The sequence below is a fragment of the Eucyclogobius newberryi genome, unplaced genomic scaffold (genome assembly GCF_026437365.1).
Source record: "Eucyclogobius newberryi isolate DKJ021-1_F unplaced genomic scaffold, fEucNew1.0.hap1 SCAF_7, whole genome shotgun sequence".
Lineage (NCBI taxonomy): Eukaryota > Metazoa > Chordata > Actinopteri > Gobiiformes > Gobiidae > Eucyclogobius > Eucyclogobius newberryi.
The window spans coordinates 11,191,742-11,213,138 of NW_027316389.1; the positions used below are offsets into that span (position 1 = coordinate 11,191,742).

General features: G+C 39.8%; 1 protein-coding gene across 9 annotated transcripts in view; it reads right to left on the reverse strand.

Annotated features, from left to right (window-relative positions):
- The window catches only part of brsk2a (BR serine/threonine kinase 2a), a 183,208-nt gene that overhangs the window by 26,892 nt on the left and 134,919 nt on the right, over positions 1–21,397 (reverse strand). For all 9 annotated transcript variants that reach the window (XM_072435467.1, XM_072435464.1, XM_072435463.1 and 6 more), the window contains exons 5-9: positions 17,604–17,720; positions 11,857–11,890; positions 11,692–11,760; positions 9,359–9,505; positions 2,141–2,172 (exon numbers count right to left, since the gene is read on the reverse strand). In XM_072435467.1, the coding sequence (XP_072291568.1) occupies positions 2,141–2,172; positions 9,359–9,505; positions 11,692–11,760; positions 11,857–11,890; positions 17,604–17,720 (399 nt within the window). The remainder of the gene's footprint in view (positions 1–2,140; positions 2,173–9,358; positions 9,506–11,691; positions 11,761–11,856; positions 11,891–17,603; positions 17,721–21,397) is intronic.

Consider the following 21,397-nt stretch of genomic DNA (forward strand, 5'->3'; position numbering starts at 1 on the left):
TCCTTTGCATTTCCTAATGCATGCATTAGTTTTGATCAAGGCAAACTACAATGTCTTATTTTATTAAGTGTTTTTATGTCCTCTATAAACTCCTGACATACATAACAGTCATGTTTTACTAAACATGTTAAAATAAAAAGTCACATTTACATAATGCACTTTAAAGGCATCAGCAGTGGTTTTCCATATGAGAAGTCGATTTGGGTCAACAAGCAGCCAGCCTGAGTCATCTTACATCATTGTGTAATGTGCATTATATTTCCATTTTTGTCATGTACCTTCCAGATGCTCGTCAAATGCTGCCCCTCAATTACTTTTCCTCCACAGAGCTCTCGTCACTCGGTTTAACAAATGCCTGCGCACTCAAAACTTTCATGACTTTACTTCTATAGGCTAATCCCCAAGGAAACGGTACAATATGACGACGACCTACATCTCAACAAAGTCACAGCAAGTAAAAATAGTGTAGTCTTATTTCCCTGTGGACACTGCACACCAAACCTGCACTAACAAAATGCTTCAGTTTTGAATTGTTGCCACGCCGACAGTCAAACTTTGTTCCATACTCATTTTACAATTCACTCTAACAAGAACGCAAAAGGCAGATGACAGAACGAAACACTGCCACCTGAAAGCGTAACAGCCTTAACCCTTGTGAGGAGCTGTCCTTTCAGCACCAGATTTCTCCCACACATAAAACCCGCTCACATAAAATTGCATTGCTTTTTTTAATCATTTCACCGCTATCATCGAGGCAGACAGTCAGGGGATCACACTCACACCGTATTAGTTTTCTCTCACGGCACTTGTCTCCTCTCGTTTACTTTTAGCAAGTCGGGCTGTCTGTTTGCATGATATTTTACAACACAAAACCATAACTCCGCTCTCTCACCGGACCCCCGTTCATCTCCCACGATTCATTGCCGTGTTTGTGCTGTTGCGACACGTGCTGAATCTGTAAATGATTGAATGGCATCGAGAGCTGGCTGAAAACATGTTTTGGGGATTCCAGGACAGTTGTCATGTGTCATGCAGCATGTCCCACAGCTTAGACTGACGTTTATGGTTATGAAGTTTGTTGTAAGTAGTTTTTCACTAAAAAAGTTTGACGCTATATATGGTCGAAAACTTTCTAAAGACCAAACTGGGATTTAGACAACAACCATTTAAAATAGATGAACAACCTATTTTATTGTTTGTTCAATCGTTTTAATTCCTCTCTGTGGATTTGATCATATCGCTCAAAGCAAAGTACTATCTTAAATACTCTTAGAATGTAATATACTGTTTTATGAAACTGGACAAATGGGTAATTTGGTGAAGGCTCGTACACTATTTTTTATAATATTTCTTCCAAATATGGTGAGGCAAGACACAGGACGGTTTAAAACTATGTTGAGTTTCCGATCCTGTTACGGCAGTTTCCCACATGGGAAATACTGTATATCAACATTAAATGATAATAGTGGGAACATTTTCAACTATTAAAAATAAAAAAGATGTGTGGTAAATGTTCAAATAACAATATAATGTGATCATTCCGCACCCCATTTTTATGCATTTCACATCCGTTTGATAATTAAACCTTAACCAACATTTGAAAACATGTTTGAACACATTTATGTCAGACTGACTTAGAATATATATATATCATTTTTTGTCAATATCACCCAGCCCTTGTCTGAGTGTTTAAAAATACACTAGACATGCAATTTTAATATAATTGTGGAAAATATAGATGTTAGTGGTGAAGAAACTGTTTGAGTTAGTGGTCTAGCTAAATAAAATAAACAGAATATGACACTGTTGTTCCCACAGGACAGTATTGCACTATAAATCACCCAAAATGATGTATGGTAAGACCAAACAAGGGGTGCTCCATGTTGTAAAAGTCAAATATTAGCCCGGGAAGGTTGTGTAGCTTCAACCTTTGCATTCTCCTTCTCCACCTCTCCCTGTTCATCTGACCATATGCTGCACATCCTCGTTCGTGCTCCGCAGTTTACCCCCCACACACCCCAGAGTCATGCCTCAAACGCACTGCTCAGACGCAAGCCATTTATCATGAAGACAGGGGCTCTCTCGGCACAAGACTTTAGAGCCGACAGGGAAGTGTAAACAATGACAAAAGTATACTCACATGTACCAGTTGTGCTTCTGGATCTGCTCTAGCTGCAACAGACGAGACACAACAAAGAGACAGGTTAGTTTTGTTATTTAATAAAAACAAGAGCGGCTTTCATCATTGTTAAGACAGGTGTGTAAAATGAGTGCTCTCATTATTTAGCACATAATTAAAGTCTAATTATGACCTAGTTTGGTGGGATAGCACCTGCGGTAAATATGCATTATAATTTTACTTAAGTTGAAGTTTGTGAAGACATTTTGCAAAATTACAGGAAGTGGAGCTGAAATGTAAAGCAGAATCCCCTCTACCTACAGGTATACCATCATCAGACAATTTACACGTAACTGGCACACTTTTCTGACAGTTGAAATGATTATTCAACAAAATGAAGATGTTAATGGAATTATTGTTATTATAGTTATTGTTTCCCAACCAGGGGTACAGGGACTGTGGCTCCATGTGACTAAGCCGCAGTGTCATGAGTTCAAATCCGACAATTTGTTGCATGTCCTTCCCCAGTTTCATCTGTCTGATTAAGAATACAGGCCAAAAAATAAAAAAGCAATGCAAAGGAGGATTTTGATGTCAAAATAAAACAACACTTCTTCACTACTTCTTAGTACTGTTTATAATAGGCACTAGTAATGTGTTTATGCACTTATGAATCACGTCTTAGGAATAATGGTGTAATAATGGCACAACTTTCTCTTTATTTATACTGACAGTAAACGGGTGACCTTTGTGTCAGTTTATGCCTCATGTGGATAGTCCCAGTAATTACAGAGATTTTCACAACAAACCATGAACTAGGTGAATACATCTGCAATCTGACAGTTAAACAGCAAATGTTTACACATGACATGTGTCAATGAGCCATTAACAAAAGAACATGTGTTTGATATTAAACCATGTACAATATTGTTGTTATAGGATTATTAATTAGTTAAATATTGTCAATAACCATGTGATAAATGCTTGTAAATGCCTTATGAGTGTTTATGAATAAATAACAAGTGCTTATTAATGGCTTAAAGAATAATCAATATTTCAATTACCTTAGCATTAGCAATACTGGAATATTCAGTTTTGTACCAAGTAGAGCTGAGTTATTGTTAACTTTGATGGTGGAATAGTAGTGACAAATAGTATTGTCAATATTGTTTGCCACAAAACAGACCAAAGTCAGTGTTTTGATCACATTGTGTTGTATTATAAGCAGCTATTCCCCATCCACAATACAATTTTCCCCCAAGGGAGACAACGACAGCTACCATAACCATATGCTTTCCCCATTTACTGGAGGTTAATAGCTTTTCTGACTTCTAAAAGTAAAGACCTCAAAGAAATTAGCTTTGCTTTTCGTAGCATAAACACAGTGGGAAGAATGGTAAGAACCACTCATTTGTTACAGCACACTATTCTTCTTGACTGTACTGTGCTTTATGCCACACAAACCAATCATTTTGATAGACCAAATTAATTAATCACAGTCTATTCATAAAACATTTCTGTACAGCTAACAATAAAACCAGTAAACAAACAAAAACCTTGCTCCACAGAAGTGCAGAAATGGGCCAGCCACAGTAAATAATAACATAGTGAAATATTTATGGCGCCGATAGAGAATAACAGTGAAGCAAAATACACAACACTATGTGTAATAGATACTACAATCAAACATTTACTGCTCGCTCTGCCATGCCCTCTACACTAAGGGGATTCTGCCGCTACCACCCTTTTCTCATTCCTCTTACAAACACATAATCTCTTTGCCACTGCGATCATGGCCTTTTTAATGCGCGCACTTTGTCACCGCCGCTGTCGGTTACCAACAAAGGTAGAGCACAATGAGACACAGGCTGAGGACGTAAGGGCGATAGAGAAAGATGTCTGCAAAAATAAGAGCACAGTTTAACTGCCCACAGCGGAACAACGGATCAATGAAACGGTTAGGACTTTTTAATTTGCTCTTGCTGTTGCTGCCGAGCCACAGGAGATGCACAAGCCAGTTCTAATTATTGTCACTTATCTGGAGGCATACGTCTCCACTAAGTGTCTTTGTTATGGGTCTAATGCTGCTACTGTCCCGACACACTCTAGTTCACCAGGTAACAGAGCAAATAGAAATAAAACATGTTGATGTGTAAATAGTTTAATTTTATTGATTTCAAAAATGTGTGTCAAAGAAGCACGACCCGTAACATGAAGATGAATGAACCATGTCCAAGCATTGAGCCGAACCACAACTATATAACAAAATATTCTAGTTTGGGTAAAAAAGTGCATTATGAACCGCTTTTTGCAGAAAGAAATGTCAAATGTACAACCATTTTTTCTGTCTTGCCTTGACTTAACTGTCTCTTGTTAAATCTGCACAGCACAAATTAAAATGTTTCAAAAGCAAAAGCAAGTGCAAATAACAGGCTTTGGCGGTGCAGTCCCTGTGCTAAAGATGTGTCATAGTTTTATATCAGTCAAGTGACAGTTTGTAAAGAAAAAATGTGATATAAACATTTAAAATTGCAGGAAGTAGAGCGGAGTTCTAAAACATAATCCCTCAGTCTTCCTCATCAAAAAGATAAATTCCATCCAAAATGCATGTGAGACAATTTAGACACAACTGACAGAGTTTAAATAACAATTTTACAAAACTAAGGTGTTATCAAGAAACATTATCTGCCACATCTAACTATTGAGTAATTTATATGGAATGTGACCCTTGTTTACAGTATGGTTGCTAGATAACAGTTGAAGTGGAATTGCTTCCATCACACCTTGTCCTTACATCCAACCAGGAAGTAACATAAAAGTAACATACATCATTGTAACATAAAAAATAGGTAACTAAAAAAATACTAATGGATATATTTCTCCAGCTGAACAGAAACCTCAAATTCTGGGTAATATTACTGTTGTGACCACTTCTGCTCCGCTGTTCTTCAATCCAAGAAGGCTGCACCCATCTCTCCTCTATGTGTTTCTTATTATTGTCCTAAGCGTTCACAGTCCCAAAGGATAAGCCTCTGCTCTCTTCATATTAGCTCCATCCCAGGGACAGTCAGCCCGGCTGCTTTGGACGACCAGAGGTGACTTCCACAGAGGTCAGGGTATTGACAGAGACACCCTGGCTGTCAGATACAGGCCAGTGGGTGACCTACTCTCTCCCTGTTTTTTATTGAAAGCCGGGAGGCAAGAGACCGATATCACACGGCCAGCACCAGAGTAATGCAGTTGGAAATGCACTAAAACATCAATCAGGCTTTAAATGTGACAGTAGCAATTCCAGATGCTTTCACTCACAGACAGACACTCTCTCCATAAAAGGTCCATCTCGTCAACTGCGGAGAGGGAAGCATCCAGGTGCACTTGTGATAGCTCATTATGCGCACAATCTGTACACCAAACGCAGCGATGTCATTTAGACGTACTTCATTAAAATCCCTGCAGCTTGTTATTATTCAGTCTGCAAGGACATGTGTTGTCGGAGGAATACAAAATGATAAGACAGCAAAAATTGTCCATTTATTATGTGGCTTGTAATACTTTAAATTGACTCTAGTCTTGTGCTTGTGAGAGAATTTAACCCACCTCATTGAGTATATCCAGGGGTTTCAGAAGGATGATACATTGGTACAGTTTCCATAACTATTAACAATTCAAAACTGAATATTTCATATTTTGAATGGGCAAAGTTCTAAAATTATTCCTTTATAAACAAGAAACTGATACCCATGGATACAAGTCATTTCCCTTGTGAATAAATAAAGTTTGTCTTGTGTCTGCACTTGTGTCCTTAGTATAAAGAAGACATACAACTAATGAAATAATAGAGTCAATAGCCTATATTTGACAGAAAAATGCTTATGCTTATTAGAATTTGTTACACTAGTGATCGGGGTCCGGCCCTTCGCCATTTGCCTGGATTCGAATATGGCCCAAAACTATAGAATTTTCATAAACTACTTTATCTACATGTGTTTTTTTTCTTCTAATAAGACTGATTTAAAAAAAGCTATGAGCTCATTTACCTGAGCTCAGATAAGGTGGATTGTATATTTGTATTTTTAAACTCCATCGAAAACACTTCAATGTAGAAATTCCAAATGGGGTGTGTGTTCTTCAGGACACACTTTTGCTTCCAAGAAACAGCTTACATCATCGCTGCTTCTGCACCCCTGAGCGTTGTCTGTACTTTGTGGTGATGAACTACATTTTAATATAATAGACTAGTGATCACGTTCATTATACCTCACGGAGCTTTGCTGGTTTTTCATTTGAATAGGTTGGTGTATGATGTCTAAATTAAAGTGGCCGGTTCCCCGCAGGCAGGGCCCCCACATGCACATATGAAGAGACTGCCCTTTATTGAGCTAAACCCCTTAAGCCTTCAGAAATATCCTCCCCTCTGGTCCACGCTGAGATCATTTAGTCTTTGTCTTTTATTCAAAAAATATATAAATACAATGTTATGTTATTATCAATCTGAAACAAAAGAACAAAAAATGTGGAAAAATTAGGACAAATATAAGGACAACTCACTATTGTTTGCTAATGTCGTTTATAACTTCTTGTCGAGCATCAGCCCAAATAAGAAATAATTCAGAACGAAGGGGGGAAAGAGGAATGCTTCATGGACCTCCAGGCAGTCATTGTAGTTACAGTATAGTCACTTCTCACATAACCAGGTGGAATCACCTTGTATATAGCATCACCTGGTTCTTTTGAATCCTGTTTGTCCCCCTGATGGAGGCTGAAACTTGTTGGGGCTCAGTGAGGTCCATGGAGACATCCCATAAATAATAAAAACATTTTGAATTATAAGAGAGTGCCTTTTTTTTAAAAGATGTTATTCACCCTGGAAAGAGAAAATACATTATTTTCAAATGAGAAAATAACCTTCTCTTTCCTTTATTGCATTGATATTTTTCATAATTTCAAATATAACATGTATTGTGCATTCATTAGCTTGATGATTTTAAACAAGAAAGTTGACCATGAAATCATTCAGGGTTGAGGCATTGACAGTACACACTTGTGAACAGCAGCATGCCCTGAAACACATTTTGTTTATTCATAAATATTCAAGGTGGCTAGTGGGAGTTTTTCCAATTACAGACTACAAAACAATATTAAAACCACACTCTCACCCGAGAGCAGCTCAATAACAGTTTTACAGGTGTTGTCGGTCCCACCTTTGGGTGTCCCTGTCCCATTGGTGACACGGTAGTCACGACTTAACTCCTCTTACATGCAGGCTAACAGGCCTGTTTGACATTCTGCGAGGTTACAATCCATCCCCAGAGCCACGTTGGGAGGAAAATGGGGGCAGACAGGTAGCATATTCTTCTCTCAGCCGCGCGGTCACTGTGTAACCCTTTGTCGAGGACAGCGCTGGAGGCATTCAGACATATCTGTGCAATCTCAGGGTGACCTCTACTCATCACAACTTAGAAAATATACCCGAAAAATATACATGGAATACCAAGCAGACAATTGGTCTTATCTTGCATCTCAATCCTTTACTTTATATGTTTTTGGAAAACAGGAAGATATTTATGCAAGGAAATTGTGCAACTGCAAATGTTCAAGGTCACAACATTTGCTTAGAGCTACTGTGCACAACCTATTGAAACTGCTATTGTAAAATGACACAAAGATAGTATATGTGTTATTGTGAGAAGAGTATATGAATATATTAGATGTTTCTTTACATAATACATCACAATTTTATTCTAACATCAGGAGGATACTTGCAATGACCCAAAAATCATTCTGAATCCCAGCTGGACGGTGTATGCATTTGAATATTTGTTAACCTCAAACTATACCCTGTTTAAGATTGTATTGACCAATTCACCTCTTCTGCCCTCGACTCCCATTGTCTTCATCTCCTATAGTGCCACTTGTAGGGAAGGTGATGTGAATGGGTGCAGGGGGAAGGCGAGCGCAGCAATGAATTCACAAACAGATAAACAGACAGAGGTCCTCTTCTGAGATCACAAAAACACTCTTAAATTCAGTAAACACAACTTCATACTATAATCTATGTTTGTTATTCTGCCACTGCTCTAGGCCAGCGAGTGTGTTTGTGGGTTTGTTTTATTAGTTGTTTTGCAATAGGCTGAATGTGGCTGATCAAAGCAATTGTGTTTTTTTCTTTTTGGCTGGACTCTTTGCCATCAGGGAAGTCGATGAAAAGGAATGACAATATTTTAGTCATTGTTCTCGTTGTTAGGAATATATCGCAACACTTCATGCTCAAGATCTTTCTCCTGTCTTAGTGAAGTTCTGCTCAATCTTTCTGTAAGGTTTTCCACAAAGGATTTCTCTGTGATACATTTAAATGACGCTTCAAATGCCATTTTAACGTGTCTTCCTTCAACATCGTCAGCAAACATTACACAAAGTAGCTCAGCAATATGAAACATACCGTAGATTGCATATTTGATGACGGTATTCTTGCAGAGAATGAAATGTGCATAATGAGGTGTAAAGAGCAGCGTGTACATTTCACCACTTTACTGTAGATGCACATTGTGTCAAAAGGAGCACGATGTTGGAGATTTATAAAGCTATTACTGACACGTTTACATGAGTTATGAATGACTGCAATCAGCATTGAAAACAAAGGCGCTTAAAGTCTGACTGAGGAATATGAAAGCTAGTCATACAGATTAGCTGGAGTGGATTACTTTACAAAGTGTTTTATTTCCAGTTTAGGTACAATGGAATTAATCAGAACAGAAAGATGTATAAAAAGCAAATCTTATAGCTTTCTAAATCTAGAGAACCTAGATCAACATTTAACTATTGTATGTGGTTAATCAGATTGAAATAAATTCTTGGTCGACTGCAGACATGCCATGCCGATCGATTAGTCCACTAAATGGGACAGTGGTGCAAAACTGGCAAAAGCTCTCAAAACGTTTCAGTATCTATGATCTGACTGTGTATCAGACCCAAACCGCCCTCAAAAGACTGTAACTGTGCAACAGTTTATGCAAAAACAACTGTTTATACAGAAAGATGCTAAAAGGAGGTTTGTCCCATTCAAATCCTTATAATCGACTAATACAAATGCTGGTCGACTAAGACACCATCAACCGATGAATGGACAAAATGACTAAAGGCCTGCAGCTTGACACGCTATATATTAAATACATATCATATAATCATGTGTAATCGTGTTGCAGCTGTAAACGGCGCGCTCTGTAAAGAAAAAGAACCTACCGTTAGTCGTTTTGTGGCGTCTACTTCGATCATTCCCCTGAGCAGGTTCTGGCAGTCTGGAGGGATGAAGTGTGGCATGTGAAACACCCCTAACTTCACCTTCTCCAGCAGATTTCTCAAGTTGTCATCATCAAACGGCAACGCTCCCTGTAAAGTTAAAAACAAAAGGCAAATCAATTCAACCTAGAACAGGGTGAAAACAGTTAGCACGACTAACAAGGCTTGTCGAGAGAAAAGAGCCCACATTCGGAGTTCTAATCTTGCTAAAGTAATTTCTCAACTTACTAAACTCCCTAATTAGAGCGCTTGCTTTGCCCTCAGTCTCTGTAAATAAATAATAAACAGCGCCGAGCCGAAAACAAGTCTTTTTTCCTAATAATGACCCCATTTTCTAATTTACCACCTTCATTTAGCATTCTCTCATCACAGCCATCCATCACTGCGGCCTGACACCTCACAGATGTGGCTGTTTGATGAATGACAAGCTCCACCACGAGGCAAGACGTACAACGGGAAAGCACAGAGGGAAAAAGCAACAAAAAAAAGAAGACAAGAGGAGCAAGAGAAAGAGAGGAAGGGAAATGTGGGAGAGGTACAGAGGCGAAACAGCCTTGTGTAACAGATGATCTGAGCGGAGCCTAACTGCTGGGGAGTGCGCGCGTCTCCCACAATCAGACAAATGGTTATCTCGGAGCCAGACAGCAGGACCAAATAGGAAGAAGTGCAGGGAAAAAAGAAAAGTTTGGAATGAGAATTTATGCTAGGAGGTCTAAAAGTCACAGAGCTGACTAAGATGGGACGGTTTGATGGCGGAAGTGGTTAGCACAGTAACAATGACAAGTGTGGTCATTGAAAACACTGGACCAGACTGAAAACATGAGAACGAGAGGGGCGTGTGATCCAGCCCAACTCTCCATCTGATCATGTGCAAACTGTGGACATTTTTTTTCCCAACAACCTGCCGTTACAAAACAATCTCTTTTAGACCCAAGAATATTTAAGTTAAACTGTCATTATTAGGCACACTTTCCTGTAGACACTATTGTTCTTTTGTCTGCCATATAGTTATAATCTTGTTGTATTTTGCACATAAAATAGCTATATTAAATTGCAATTTTGATCTTAAAAAATACATGTTTTCTTATTCCCGGGTTGAAAACGGCTGCACTGTTTTCCGCTGCCCTTTACTGTACGTCACCATAAACCTTATCACAACAAAGTGCGCACGCTATCGACTATGGAGGGCTGCAGTTCACTATAGCGAGGAAAATAAAGATAACTCAAACATGCATCAATCACATGAACTTTGCATGGTTAATTGAGAAGGAGAAACAATCATAAAATGCTTAAATATGGCTTAATATGTCTCCTTTAAACATTTTTAGTGAAATAAACAAACCGACTCGACTGATCTATTTCTGATATTTCAATGTGCAATTCAAAAACCCCTTTTGTAGTAAAAACGACAACCTGCACGTGAACAAATCGACGGCGTAAGTGTGCAGAGCCTCTGGTCAGAAACTTGGAGTGTTGTATATTTTGGGTCCTTTTGCTTTCTCTTTGAATTATTCATGGCAGCCGTGAGTGGAAATATGGCCCAGCTGTTGCAGAAACAAAGCTGCGGGGCTAAACCACACAGGTAATGTTGACTCCATTATGAATACAGCGCCCGATACACGAGAATGAATAAAAGAGGATGTGTTGTCTGATCTTTTATTGTGCTAGAGTGAGCAGCTCCGGGGCGCACCGTATGGGTTTTAGACAGGACTGTGGGAATTTAAAGAAAAGGTAAGAAGTTTTAGCCGGCGCGGTTCTAAAGTCCTATTCTGTGCTACAATATAGACTGTTACGATTGATGCTGCGTAAATTATGATGTTTTATTACCATTTGGGTACCGACAGGGGCATTTCTAACTATAAGAAGAATATTTAGAAGCACAGGGCCCGCACAAAGCAATACAAGGCCCAACGGCAGCACAAAAACAAGATTTTCCCGATTATTTATTTGTGAAATGTTTTAATACATTATACACACATGGGGGTGGAACTTGCCCCAGGAGAAAACCTGTGCAGGGCCCTCACAAAGATTTAAACGACTCAACATTACCAGAGGAAACCAATCACTTATAAATGTTTTCTCTATCCTGAACACTGCAGCCTCGGTTTTGTCTTTTCGAAGAGGTGTTATAATCTTCAGGAGGCTGTGCTGTTTCAAATGCTCACCATTTCACAGTAAAAACAATCATCCTCCAAATATGACCCGATGAAAACCCACAACATTTTCTAATCTGTGACGAATCCAATTGCATTTTCTCCCGACCAACGGACGCTTACCACCAAGAGGGCGAACAGAATGACCCCGCAGCTCCACACGTCCGCTTTCCTCCCGTCGTACTTCTCTCCCTGCAGACAACACAAAGCACACATTCTCGTACATAAAGCCCAAGCGGTGGGAAAAAAAGGTAATAATAATTTTACAAAGTGAATTATGGAACTCACCCTGATGACTTCTGGACAGGCGTAGTGCGGAGATCTGTGAAATAAAAGGAGAACGTCATAAATTATTGAGAGAATTTTATATTGTTTGAGTTAATAAGTCAAGACAAGGCATACTCCGCTGCATAAAAGAACAATTTAGGTGGACCGTAAATGTGTCCGGGAGCATAGATCAAGATGACCGGGAGTTGTGTGTGTGTCCTCCTCCTCTGCTCACTCAAGGGCACCCGGTCTTTCACAGTATATCTGCAGCACATGGGAGACTGACAGCCCGGCCCGGTGACTCCACTGACAACCAGATTGACATCAATATCATCCCGAGATTTACTGTGGGGAGCGGTGACTGGTGAGCTTCATAGACCAGCGGGTGTCAGGGAGAAGGGCAGCGGTACTGGTATGAAGGCTGACAAATCCATCGGGAGAGACACTTCATGCTACGGAAATGCTATGGGTTCAAACTGTAAATACTTCAAAACCGGGTTATTTTGAGGTGTTTTTGTCTATATAGCGGTCACTCCCTGTCAGGTTGCTTGAGGGAGCATGTTGAAGGATGGGTGAAATACAGAGGGCATGGCGAGGTAATCATTGACCTATTCTTGCTATATTTATGAAATTAACTCATATACCACACATCTTCTGGTAAAATAGATCTTTTTTCACTCAGAGCAGCACTGTTGGAAAAAAATCTGTTTTTGCCAGCGCGCGTTGAGATGTACTCTAGGTTTGCTCTTACAAAGGTTTGCACTGCGAGTTGCAAATTTAACTGTAAATAACAATTTCCTTTTAGAGTGAGCTTGGATATTTTACCAAAAGTGCTTTTAGCATTGCTTAAGGTGTAAAACGGTCTGGATTTATGTATTATCTCTTTCTACCATAAAAAAAGCTATTCCTGTTAATAGTTGACAGTGACAGCCTTCGATGGGCAACATGCCTATAAATAATAAATCATTATCCATTTACTAGAGCCCAAAGTCAGGCATCGGAACTTTACATTTAGAATTAATCTTGTTCTGCTACAACTCTGTTCTGACTGCTACTGATCCTCATTTTCGTTGTTTTGAACCCAGTTGCCAGTTGCGTGGGTTTTCTGAATTCTTGCCCAAAAAATAGGAAGGTAATAAAAAAAACACTGCACCGTTTCTCAGGATAGAAGAATTTGCTGTTCAGACTGGCAACTCATCATACAAGCAGAAGGAGGGGCGCAGTTAACGGTGGTGCCCGTGGCAACCTCCAGAATAAAATGAATAGTAATAAGCTTATGATTAATCAAATTGAATTACTGAGGGTCATATATATAGTTCCTGAATCATTTCTTGCACCTGAATGGATACAAGTATAATGTATATCAGAATGCATAAAAAGCATTCCCTTAGCCCACCAAGGCCCTTCTCTGTCCTGTTCGAGTAACACATGTGCAATGACTTTGTGGACAAATGCAGCTTCGTCTTTGGATGCTTACGTCAGGTGACAGCAGACTCCAGGCAGATTTGTATGACTGGGCCGGGGTCCTGCACCTGTCCTTGCCTCTAAACCTCACATAATGGTGGGATACGTGTCACTAATGAGGCTTTATCTAAGGTGTGTAAACATGCAGGCCATTAGCGCAGCCCGTCTCATGTGTTCATGAATAGCACCCCCTGACGTCCCCGCTCTTCTCCGTGGGCTGTCAAAATACTAGCCCATAACAAACAGCGCCAACAGGGCAAGTTCAAGCGTGAGCCCATGCAAATAAGACCCTCCTGATTGCACGTGTCGCAGTGCATTATGCAGATGAGTGAGGACGGAGAGGAGGCGATGCCAGAGACTGCTGCTCGCTGCGGCTTCTCATCTCCACAGTTGGATCCCGCATCATTATCAACAAATTATTTGCAGATTCTAAAGTTAGCGGGTGGACAGGGAAAGCAGAGATCCGAGTCCTAATTTATCAGGATTACAAATTGAGTTAGTCAGCCATATCTGCAGTGCGCTCGAAAAATAAACTACCAGTGACACCAAATATATGTGTGGAATTAAAGAAGTGTACAACGTTGCAGTAAAAGTCCACGATGACATTGTGCTTGTTAAATCCAAATAAAATAGCTTTGGCATGTTACCAAATCAAAAAAGTATTCAAAATTGGACTTGATAATACACCAAAAATGTGCTTTGGCATAATGTTAAATAATGTGCTTTGGCATAATGTTTAATAATATTTAACATTATGCCAAAGCACATTTTTGGTGTGCGTTGTGTTCCCAAAGTAGTTTGCCCTCGGTAGTGCCCACTTTACTATAATGGACTGTAATTGTCATTTTGTTCTAGTATAACTGAGTGTTTATTTTTATACCTTTAGAGTTTATATTTCTTTCACCGGACATTTATGGACTAAGAAACGTTTCTTCTGGAGGATACGGCTTGTCTCCATGGAGGTTATGTTCCACTGCGGGTGTTTTACTTCTCAATACTACAAAAAACGTGTCTCCTTTTCACAGATCTGACTTGTGACTTGGCCAGGTGGCATCACATATAGTATAGTTACAGTGCACCTTCAAAACAAAATTATAACTATATTTCTTCATAGATTCTTTCGTCTTTTTCTGTTCCATTGAAATGTTTGAGAAGCATTATTGTACAGTACATAAAATAGAAGGAGGCCCCAACAATAGTATATACAATTTAACTACTCAAAAGTTATTGTAGGTTTACTGTATTAAAACTATTACTGATGTGGTGTCAATAATCCCTTCAGCAACGTGCTAAAAATGTGGCAGCAACTCCCACAACAATCCCACATTACAGGCGTTGGATAATAGAGATAAAAGGAAGCAATAAGAGGCACTTGCCAATGGCCGTTGTGAAAAATGCTCTCTTTTGAGGAACAGTTGCGCGTGGGTCGACACAACATCAGTCTTTCCGCCCTGCTGTTTGCAAAAGCTCATTTAGTCTCCTAACCTTGCGCTCCTGATCACGGGGAGAGTAGAGTTCACTCGTACTAATACATCATCTTTACCGAATACGTCTATGGCAGGAAACAGCGCCTATAGATGAATTTGATGAGGTGTATTCAGAGTAAAGAGGGATAAAAGGCTGTGAAAATGTGTTAAGTCACAGTGTAAAGATTCAGTTTTGTCATTTTTTCATTTTTTCATCAATAAACTTTCTATACTCCGATTTGTGTATCCAAGAATAATTTTGAGTCGTTGGGACGAATTCAATATGTGAAATATTCCGAGCTAAACAAATCAAGCCGAACAAATCAAATTTTACTTAAAAATTAAGAATATGTAAAGTGGAAACAGAAATCCCCCAAAGACTTAAGCCAATTTTAAAGCTGAGTCAAGCAGTTTATTCAGTCAAAGTCCATCCAATTAAATTGCATCTGAAGCCTTGGCATTTAAGTCATATAATTGATCACAGTTGGTTAATGTAATGGGAAAATGAACACATCTGACACATGTGGTGTATTAAGTATGATTTAGGACTGCAGTAACGCGTGCCATTGGGAAGTCTAACATTTGGAGATTGACACTGGAAAGAAATATTACTCTTGAAAGTGCAGTCACATTTGTTTGAGGATCATTCTCACCTGGAGGATCAAACTAGTATAAAAACCGGTGCAAAAACTAGAGTTTACTCAAACACTCACTGTTGCTCACTATTGGAGGTTTAAATTTACATTAGTGATCAAAACCTACTGCGAGTCCTTTTCACACAAACTGGCGCGGCTTGTCACCACATGCAGGCTAATTTCCTCTCATCAGTCATTACAACTGAACTAATCAAACAACAGCGAGGGGCGAGCGTACAGCTGGGCCAGAGTGACTCAGACTGATGAAGCGCTGGCTATGGGTGCTCATATTTGGCTCTCGTCAATAGCAATGTCTATATGGATAAATATACACGATTAGGGTTCCCAGTACTCCCCCGTACCTGGAGCGAGCCTCATCTCCACTCTGCACCAGCATCGCGGCGAACAGAATACATTTGTGTCAGTGCGTGGCAGGGTGGAGGTAAATAAATGTGTTTAATTAAAAACTGTCATATCTGCACTTAGAGACGCGGCGACCAGAGGAGCATGAATAATCGATAACTACAGAAACAGCATATGCATAAGCTGTTAGTGTTGGTATTAAGGAATGCAAACATCTCCCGCTTGTATGTTTTTATTAGAGCCACGACGTCGGCGCAGAACAGATGAAAATAGCTACTCAAACAGAGAGCGAGAGTGTATATATTGGCTCAGCTTACACCTGCAACAAGTGCCTTCCGCAAATGCACACTGGGGAGCAATGTACTGCAGCTGGAGTACATAGCACACATTGCACAGTGCAAGTGGAGGATAAAGGCAGGAAAATACTACTCCATCAGTAAAATGTTAAAAATGAAGTAAGTCATGTATTATGTATGGACCCAGTCTTCAAAATACAGCAAAAATATATAATAAATAAATAAACAAATCACTGTTGACAGCAGTGACAGTCTGCAACATTTAGGAGTGTAAATATGATGTATTTATATGTTAAAAAACCCTCATAAAACTGATAAAACTCATGAATCTCTCTCAAACCATCAGCTAACTCACTCCATACCCTCTCCCTTCTACTGTGGTCCCATTTCAATTGTATAATCTATAGACAATAATTGACTAATACACATTTTGGTCGACTACAACACCGACCAATTACCGTAACGTCCAATTAGCGACACTGACGACACTGAGATTATCCAACGATGCCGGCGCGTTGCATTGTATTGTGTGAAGAGAGATGGACAGACAAGTTCGTCGGAACGGGACAAAGGGGCTCCGGGGTCAGACGAAATAAACCGAGCCGGAATAAACCAAGCCGGAGCCACACGCAGACGGGGAAGAGCATGTCTCTAATTTAAAAAGCACTGATTCAGAGGAGTAATCTGGAGGGAATCAGGCCAGACCAGCACAGATGTCAATAGAGGCTGAGAATCTGCAAGCACACTGTGTACGACTGAGCGAGACGTGTCACTGTTGGTACAAGTCTTTACATGACGTTTTTTTTGTTTCATTTTCAGAGCGAATTTGAATTAGGAAATAATGTTATTGTATTTTAAACTTGTCTTATTCTTTAAATTGATTTTCTGCTTAGAAGAACCATAACGAGTCATTTTGTGCATGCAAATTTGATCATTTAATGTCAAATCAGAAGTTTAAAAATAGTGTTGTCTTTTAAGGGGCTGTACCTTATTGGATTCACGTAATAAAATCAGTTTTGTCGCAGTACAGTAAAAGCATCGACTCGGGTCAACATGGGTCCATTGTGTGCATTTTGGATCTAATTATAGAGTGTTTCTTTTAATGGCATATTTTTAAGACGGAGAAAATAAGGTACAGCGTCTATAATGAATAACTACAATGACATTTGCAGTATACACATTGCAGTTTGAAAGCAGCTGTTGCAGGGACTGAATTTAGTTCACACATTGTAAAATTGATGGTGCGGTCGTGACTTGCAGCGGATCATAAAAGCGGGCATCGGATCCAAGGGAGAAAGAACAGTAATGTGTGTCCGTGGCCTGGCCCTGCTCCCAACCAGATATCACACTTTGGAGAGACACCAAGCGCTCCCCAGTTTCAAACACTAAACGCCATGGGATAAGAGAAGCTTTGAGGTCCCGACACCTGCCGGCGGGCTCCAGGCCTTCACTCAAAAACCATCATAGTTCAGCTTTAAATATATAGTGTGCTTCTTTTGTTCCTTACAGGCAAACAGGTCACAGTAGATTGCGCGATCACTCACCCGCAGCTGGTTTCCAAGAGACTGTCTCCAACCTGAAGGGACGCCATGCCAAAGTCTGCTATCCTGATGTTGTTCTTTTCATCTAGCAACAAGTTTTCTGGTTTCAGGTCCCGGTGGCTGCGAAACAGAGCAGAGATAGAAGACATTAACAACACACAGAGCATAGCTTGACCCAGAATGTCCTCAAACAGCTTCTCTTCATCTCCTGTTGGTATTAGCTTACAAAGACTTGAGTGAACGATCAAATGTGAGGTTTAGGGAGAGATGGGAGGGATTCTGTATATGTTGGAGGTTGGACAAGAGGTTGGATAAATAAGAAAAGTATTCAATAATTTTCAAAAACTATGAAAAAGGGGTACATTATCTGCCTCTATTATGATTAAAGTTATATTTGGACATATTAGGCATTATTTGTACTGGCCAGTAAACACACTCTAGAGGCTCTTTGCATGTACCTATATCTACTGAAAGCATACATTTCTTCATATCTGGGAGATATCTCATCAGGAATGTTGTTAGAGCTCCATATACTGGCAACAGAGGGAATTATCGTGTGGAAGTAGACAAAAGCTAGCTTGCCCCGAAATGCTAATGTAAGTTGTAATGACGGCGTTTGAAAGTAGAAATGCTCAAATATGAATGTGGCCATGATTTATGGACTTAAAACAGCGCAGAAGATCTCAGGAGCTGTGAGAGCATACATCAGGGAGGGTTTTGTGAGGCTTATAGGGAGAGGGCTAACTCCAGGTATGTTGAGGGAACAATGTTAAAAGTACATAACGTTGCACAATATGTGTCCTGTACAACGCATTACAAATGTTTCTTGGAGAATAAAACAAACTATTATCAGTATATTTTTGAAATGCATTCAGCTTTAAGTGTGTATTCTTCATAAACTTTTTCATTTTCATAAACTAAAGAATAACAAGATGTGGTTATTACTGCTTTGTTATTGGAAATGTAAATAAATATTTTAAATCCCACTCAGCATATGCTCTGGTATGCACACACCTACCACCTGTGCTACTCCTCTTTGATCCGGCAGTGCTTAAACAAGGGGCTCCCAACCTCATCGCCAGGCTGTATGAGGAGTGACAACCCCCCATGGTCGCCCCCCTCTCGTCCCTCTATGGCTTCCTTCCTCTCATCTCCCAGACATGTAGCCACCAGCAAACGGTAGAACTCTGGGCCCGTGGAGGCCGAGTTGCTGTTCATTAGCTGCCACTCATTACCAGCAAACACAGCGAGGGGTGTAAGTATCCAGCCAGCACCGTGTCCCGCCTTAAAAGGTACAGAGGGGGGTGGTCTTTATCCTATCATGTATGCTACAGCTGCATCGGGATTGGAGCATTAGCTGGGGTTGATTCTGTCTGTATTAGTTGAGACTGGTGTTTCTAAGGGATATGTGCAAAAGAACAGCAGATGCAGTTTTGTTATGCGCAAACTCTGTCATTTTTAATTGATACTCATTAATGTCTCATTGAATTAACTAAATTGTGTCCAAAATACTAAAGGAGGTTTACGTTGTATTCACAAGACTAATAGTGCCATCTAAATTACTATGACCAAACCTAGCTCAATGTGGGTCCACTGGTGCCTCAAAGCTCCTGACAAGGCAGCGTTTTTCCCTTTTTTGAGTTGTGGCAATCTTTTATTGATGAAAAGATGCCATCCCATACCACCATGTATGGTAAATATCTTGGGAGTTCTTTTGGTGCTTTTTCAGGTTCAGAGGTTTTCTCAAGACCCTTCAAAATGGAAAATCACTACTAAAAATGATCATATAATGTAATCAAAGTCTATTTTTTTCCCAAATCACACCTGGCAATCCTTCAAGGCACAGTAATATGTTCTATGGCAAACTCATTGAAAATCAATGACTTAAAGATGGGTTGGATGTAAGGTACAAAACTTCCCTAATTGTATGGATAATTACAAGATTATTTGATTCCTCTACATTTTTTAATTCAATCTGGGATCCCTTGTAGTATTGTTTTACAACCAAAAAACATTCTCTGACTAAACGTAAAAGTTTCAAAAGTGTGTGTCATAAATAGGCAAGATGTAACTATGTGCAGTATACTGTATGTGTAAATGAAACGTATTGTGTTTGATGAGAGCATTTATAACACTTTTTGTGCCCAACTTCCGGTAATAGACAGTGCCAAACCGTACAGTGAAAAATGAACGCTAAACACAACCTTGCAATGCATCTGTTCTGTAAACACAGAAAGCAGCCAACACGTCACAAAGCCCTCTTTAATCTTCCCTTTAGCCTATCCCTACAAAGCCAGCGCAATGTGGCTTTGAGGAGCGCCTCATCAGTAGTGACGTTTAACCTCAGATGACATCAGATGGAGCCCGGTCTGCAGGGATAAGCTGTCAGATGCTTTGTTATCACACCAAGAGAGCCCCTGTGATCATGGCCATAATTGAAATAAAACTGAGATAGCGTCTAAAACAGGTTACCTCAAGGCAAAAGCCCTTATCTGTTCACACAAGCTAACATTTGGGAATGCTGTCAGAGGATCAGGCAGTTGTTTAACCAATTGTTGTGGTGGGAGAGCATTGATAAAAGACTGTGATGCACTGTGATCTTCAACTTCAACTAAGGTACACACTTGGACTTGAGTAGACTTCACTATCAGGAGGATGGTACAAGAAACTTCATGCGGTATTTGTGAAAATTATACAAACTTCTCGATCTCCCTGACAACAAGCAGGCGATGCCTCCAGGCCAAGTTACAGGTCGGATCAGCAGAGCGGCGACTCCATTCAAATTAAGAATACATGTTTGAAACAGTTTTATCAGCAATAAAACATCCATAGTTGAATTTACACAATATGTATACACTTAATGATATACTGTGGAATATCCCAGACAATGTGTAATAAAGTAAAATTTGTTTTTGCCAAAGTGCAGGTGTATGGTAAAGCAGCTCTTCGGGTCAAATGAGGCCGCTGTGTGCAGTCTGCATATAATTATCAAGTGCTTTATCTTCTGTGTACCAAGAATTGCAGCGTTAGGGAAGTGGGAACAAGTTTGGACCGCTGCAAACAGTTAAAAATCAGCTAGTTCTGTTTAAAAATAACGTACAGTGCCTTTAAGTATGATTTTACTTTGAGTGGTAAAAGGCACTGTACTCTCAAGAAATACTTTTTTCTAGATATTGTTTGCGTAGTACTGTGTTTTGAACCTATGTGTTTTCAATAGACAGTTCCATGATCAAGAACTATTTGAATATTTGGGAAAAAAAGATCCCAACAATAACTCCCATTGCCCATTTCCTAATCCTCCTAATCTCCTAAAATAGGACTATTCAGTTCCTATGACAGAGACCATTGTGTGCCTGATCCTGCTGTTTGTTGAGTGAGTCACTGGTTTACAGTTTATCAGCAGATATCTGTGCACAGCTTTCTTCTTTACACATGAGTCATCCACAATCTGACAAAGAGCGGGGGTCTTCTTCTCAGAGTGTGGACACAAGACATGACGTACTGACATTTATCAACTAGAACCATGTCAAATCATTCCTCTTCAAACTAAAATAATTGTTTGTCAGTGGGAGACAAGGCGGTAAATGCTCACTTGGTAGAAATTTTTATGATTTGATCTTTGTGACTTTGCGCTATTGCTTATTTTTGCTTGGTCCTTGGGCAATACACTTCACCTGCCTGTGTTAGTGTGACTATACTATAGCTGGAGAAACACATTTTCCATTTTATGTTTATCTGCTGCAACATCAACAGGACAAATTACATGTGGATGTTTTATTGGCTGTCAGGAACCCCGT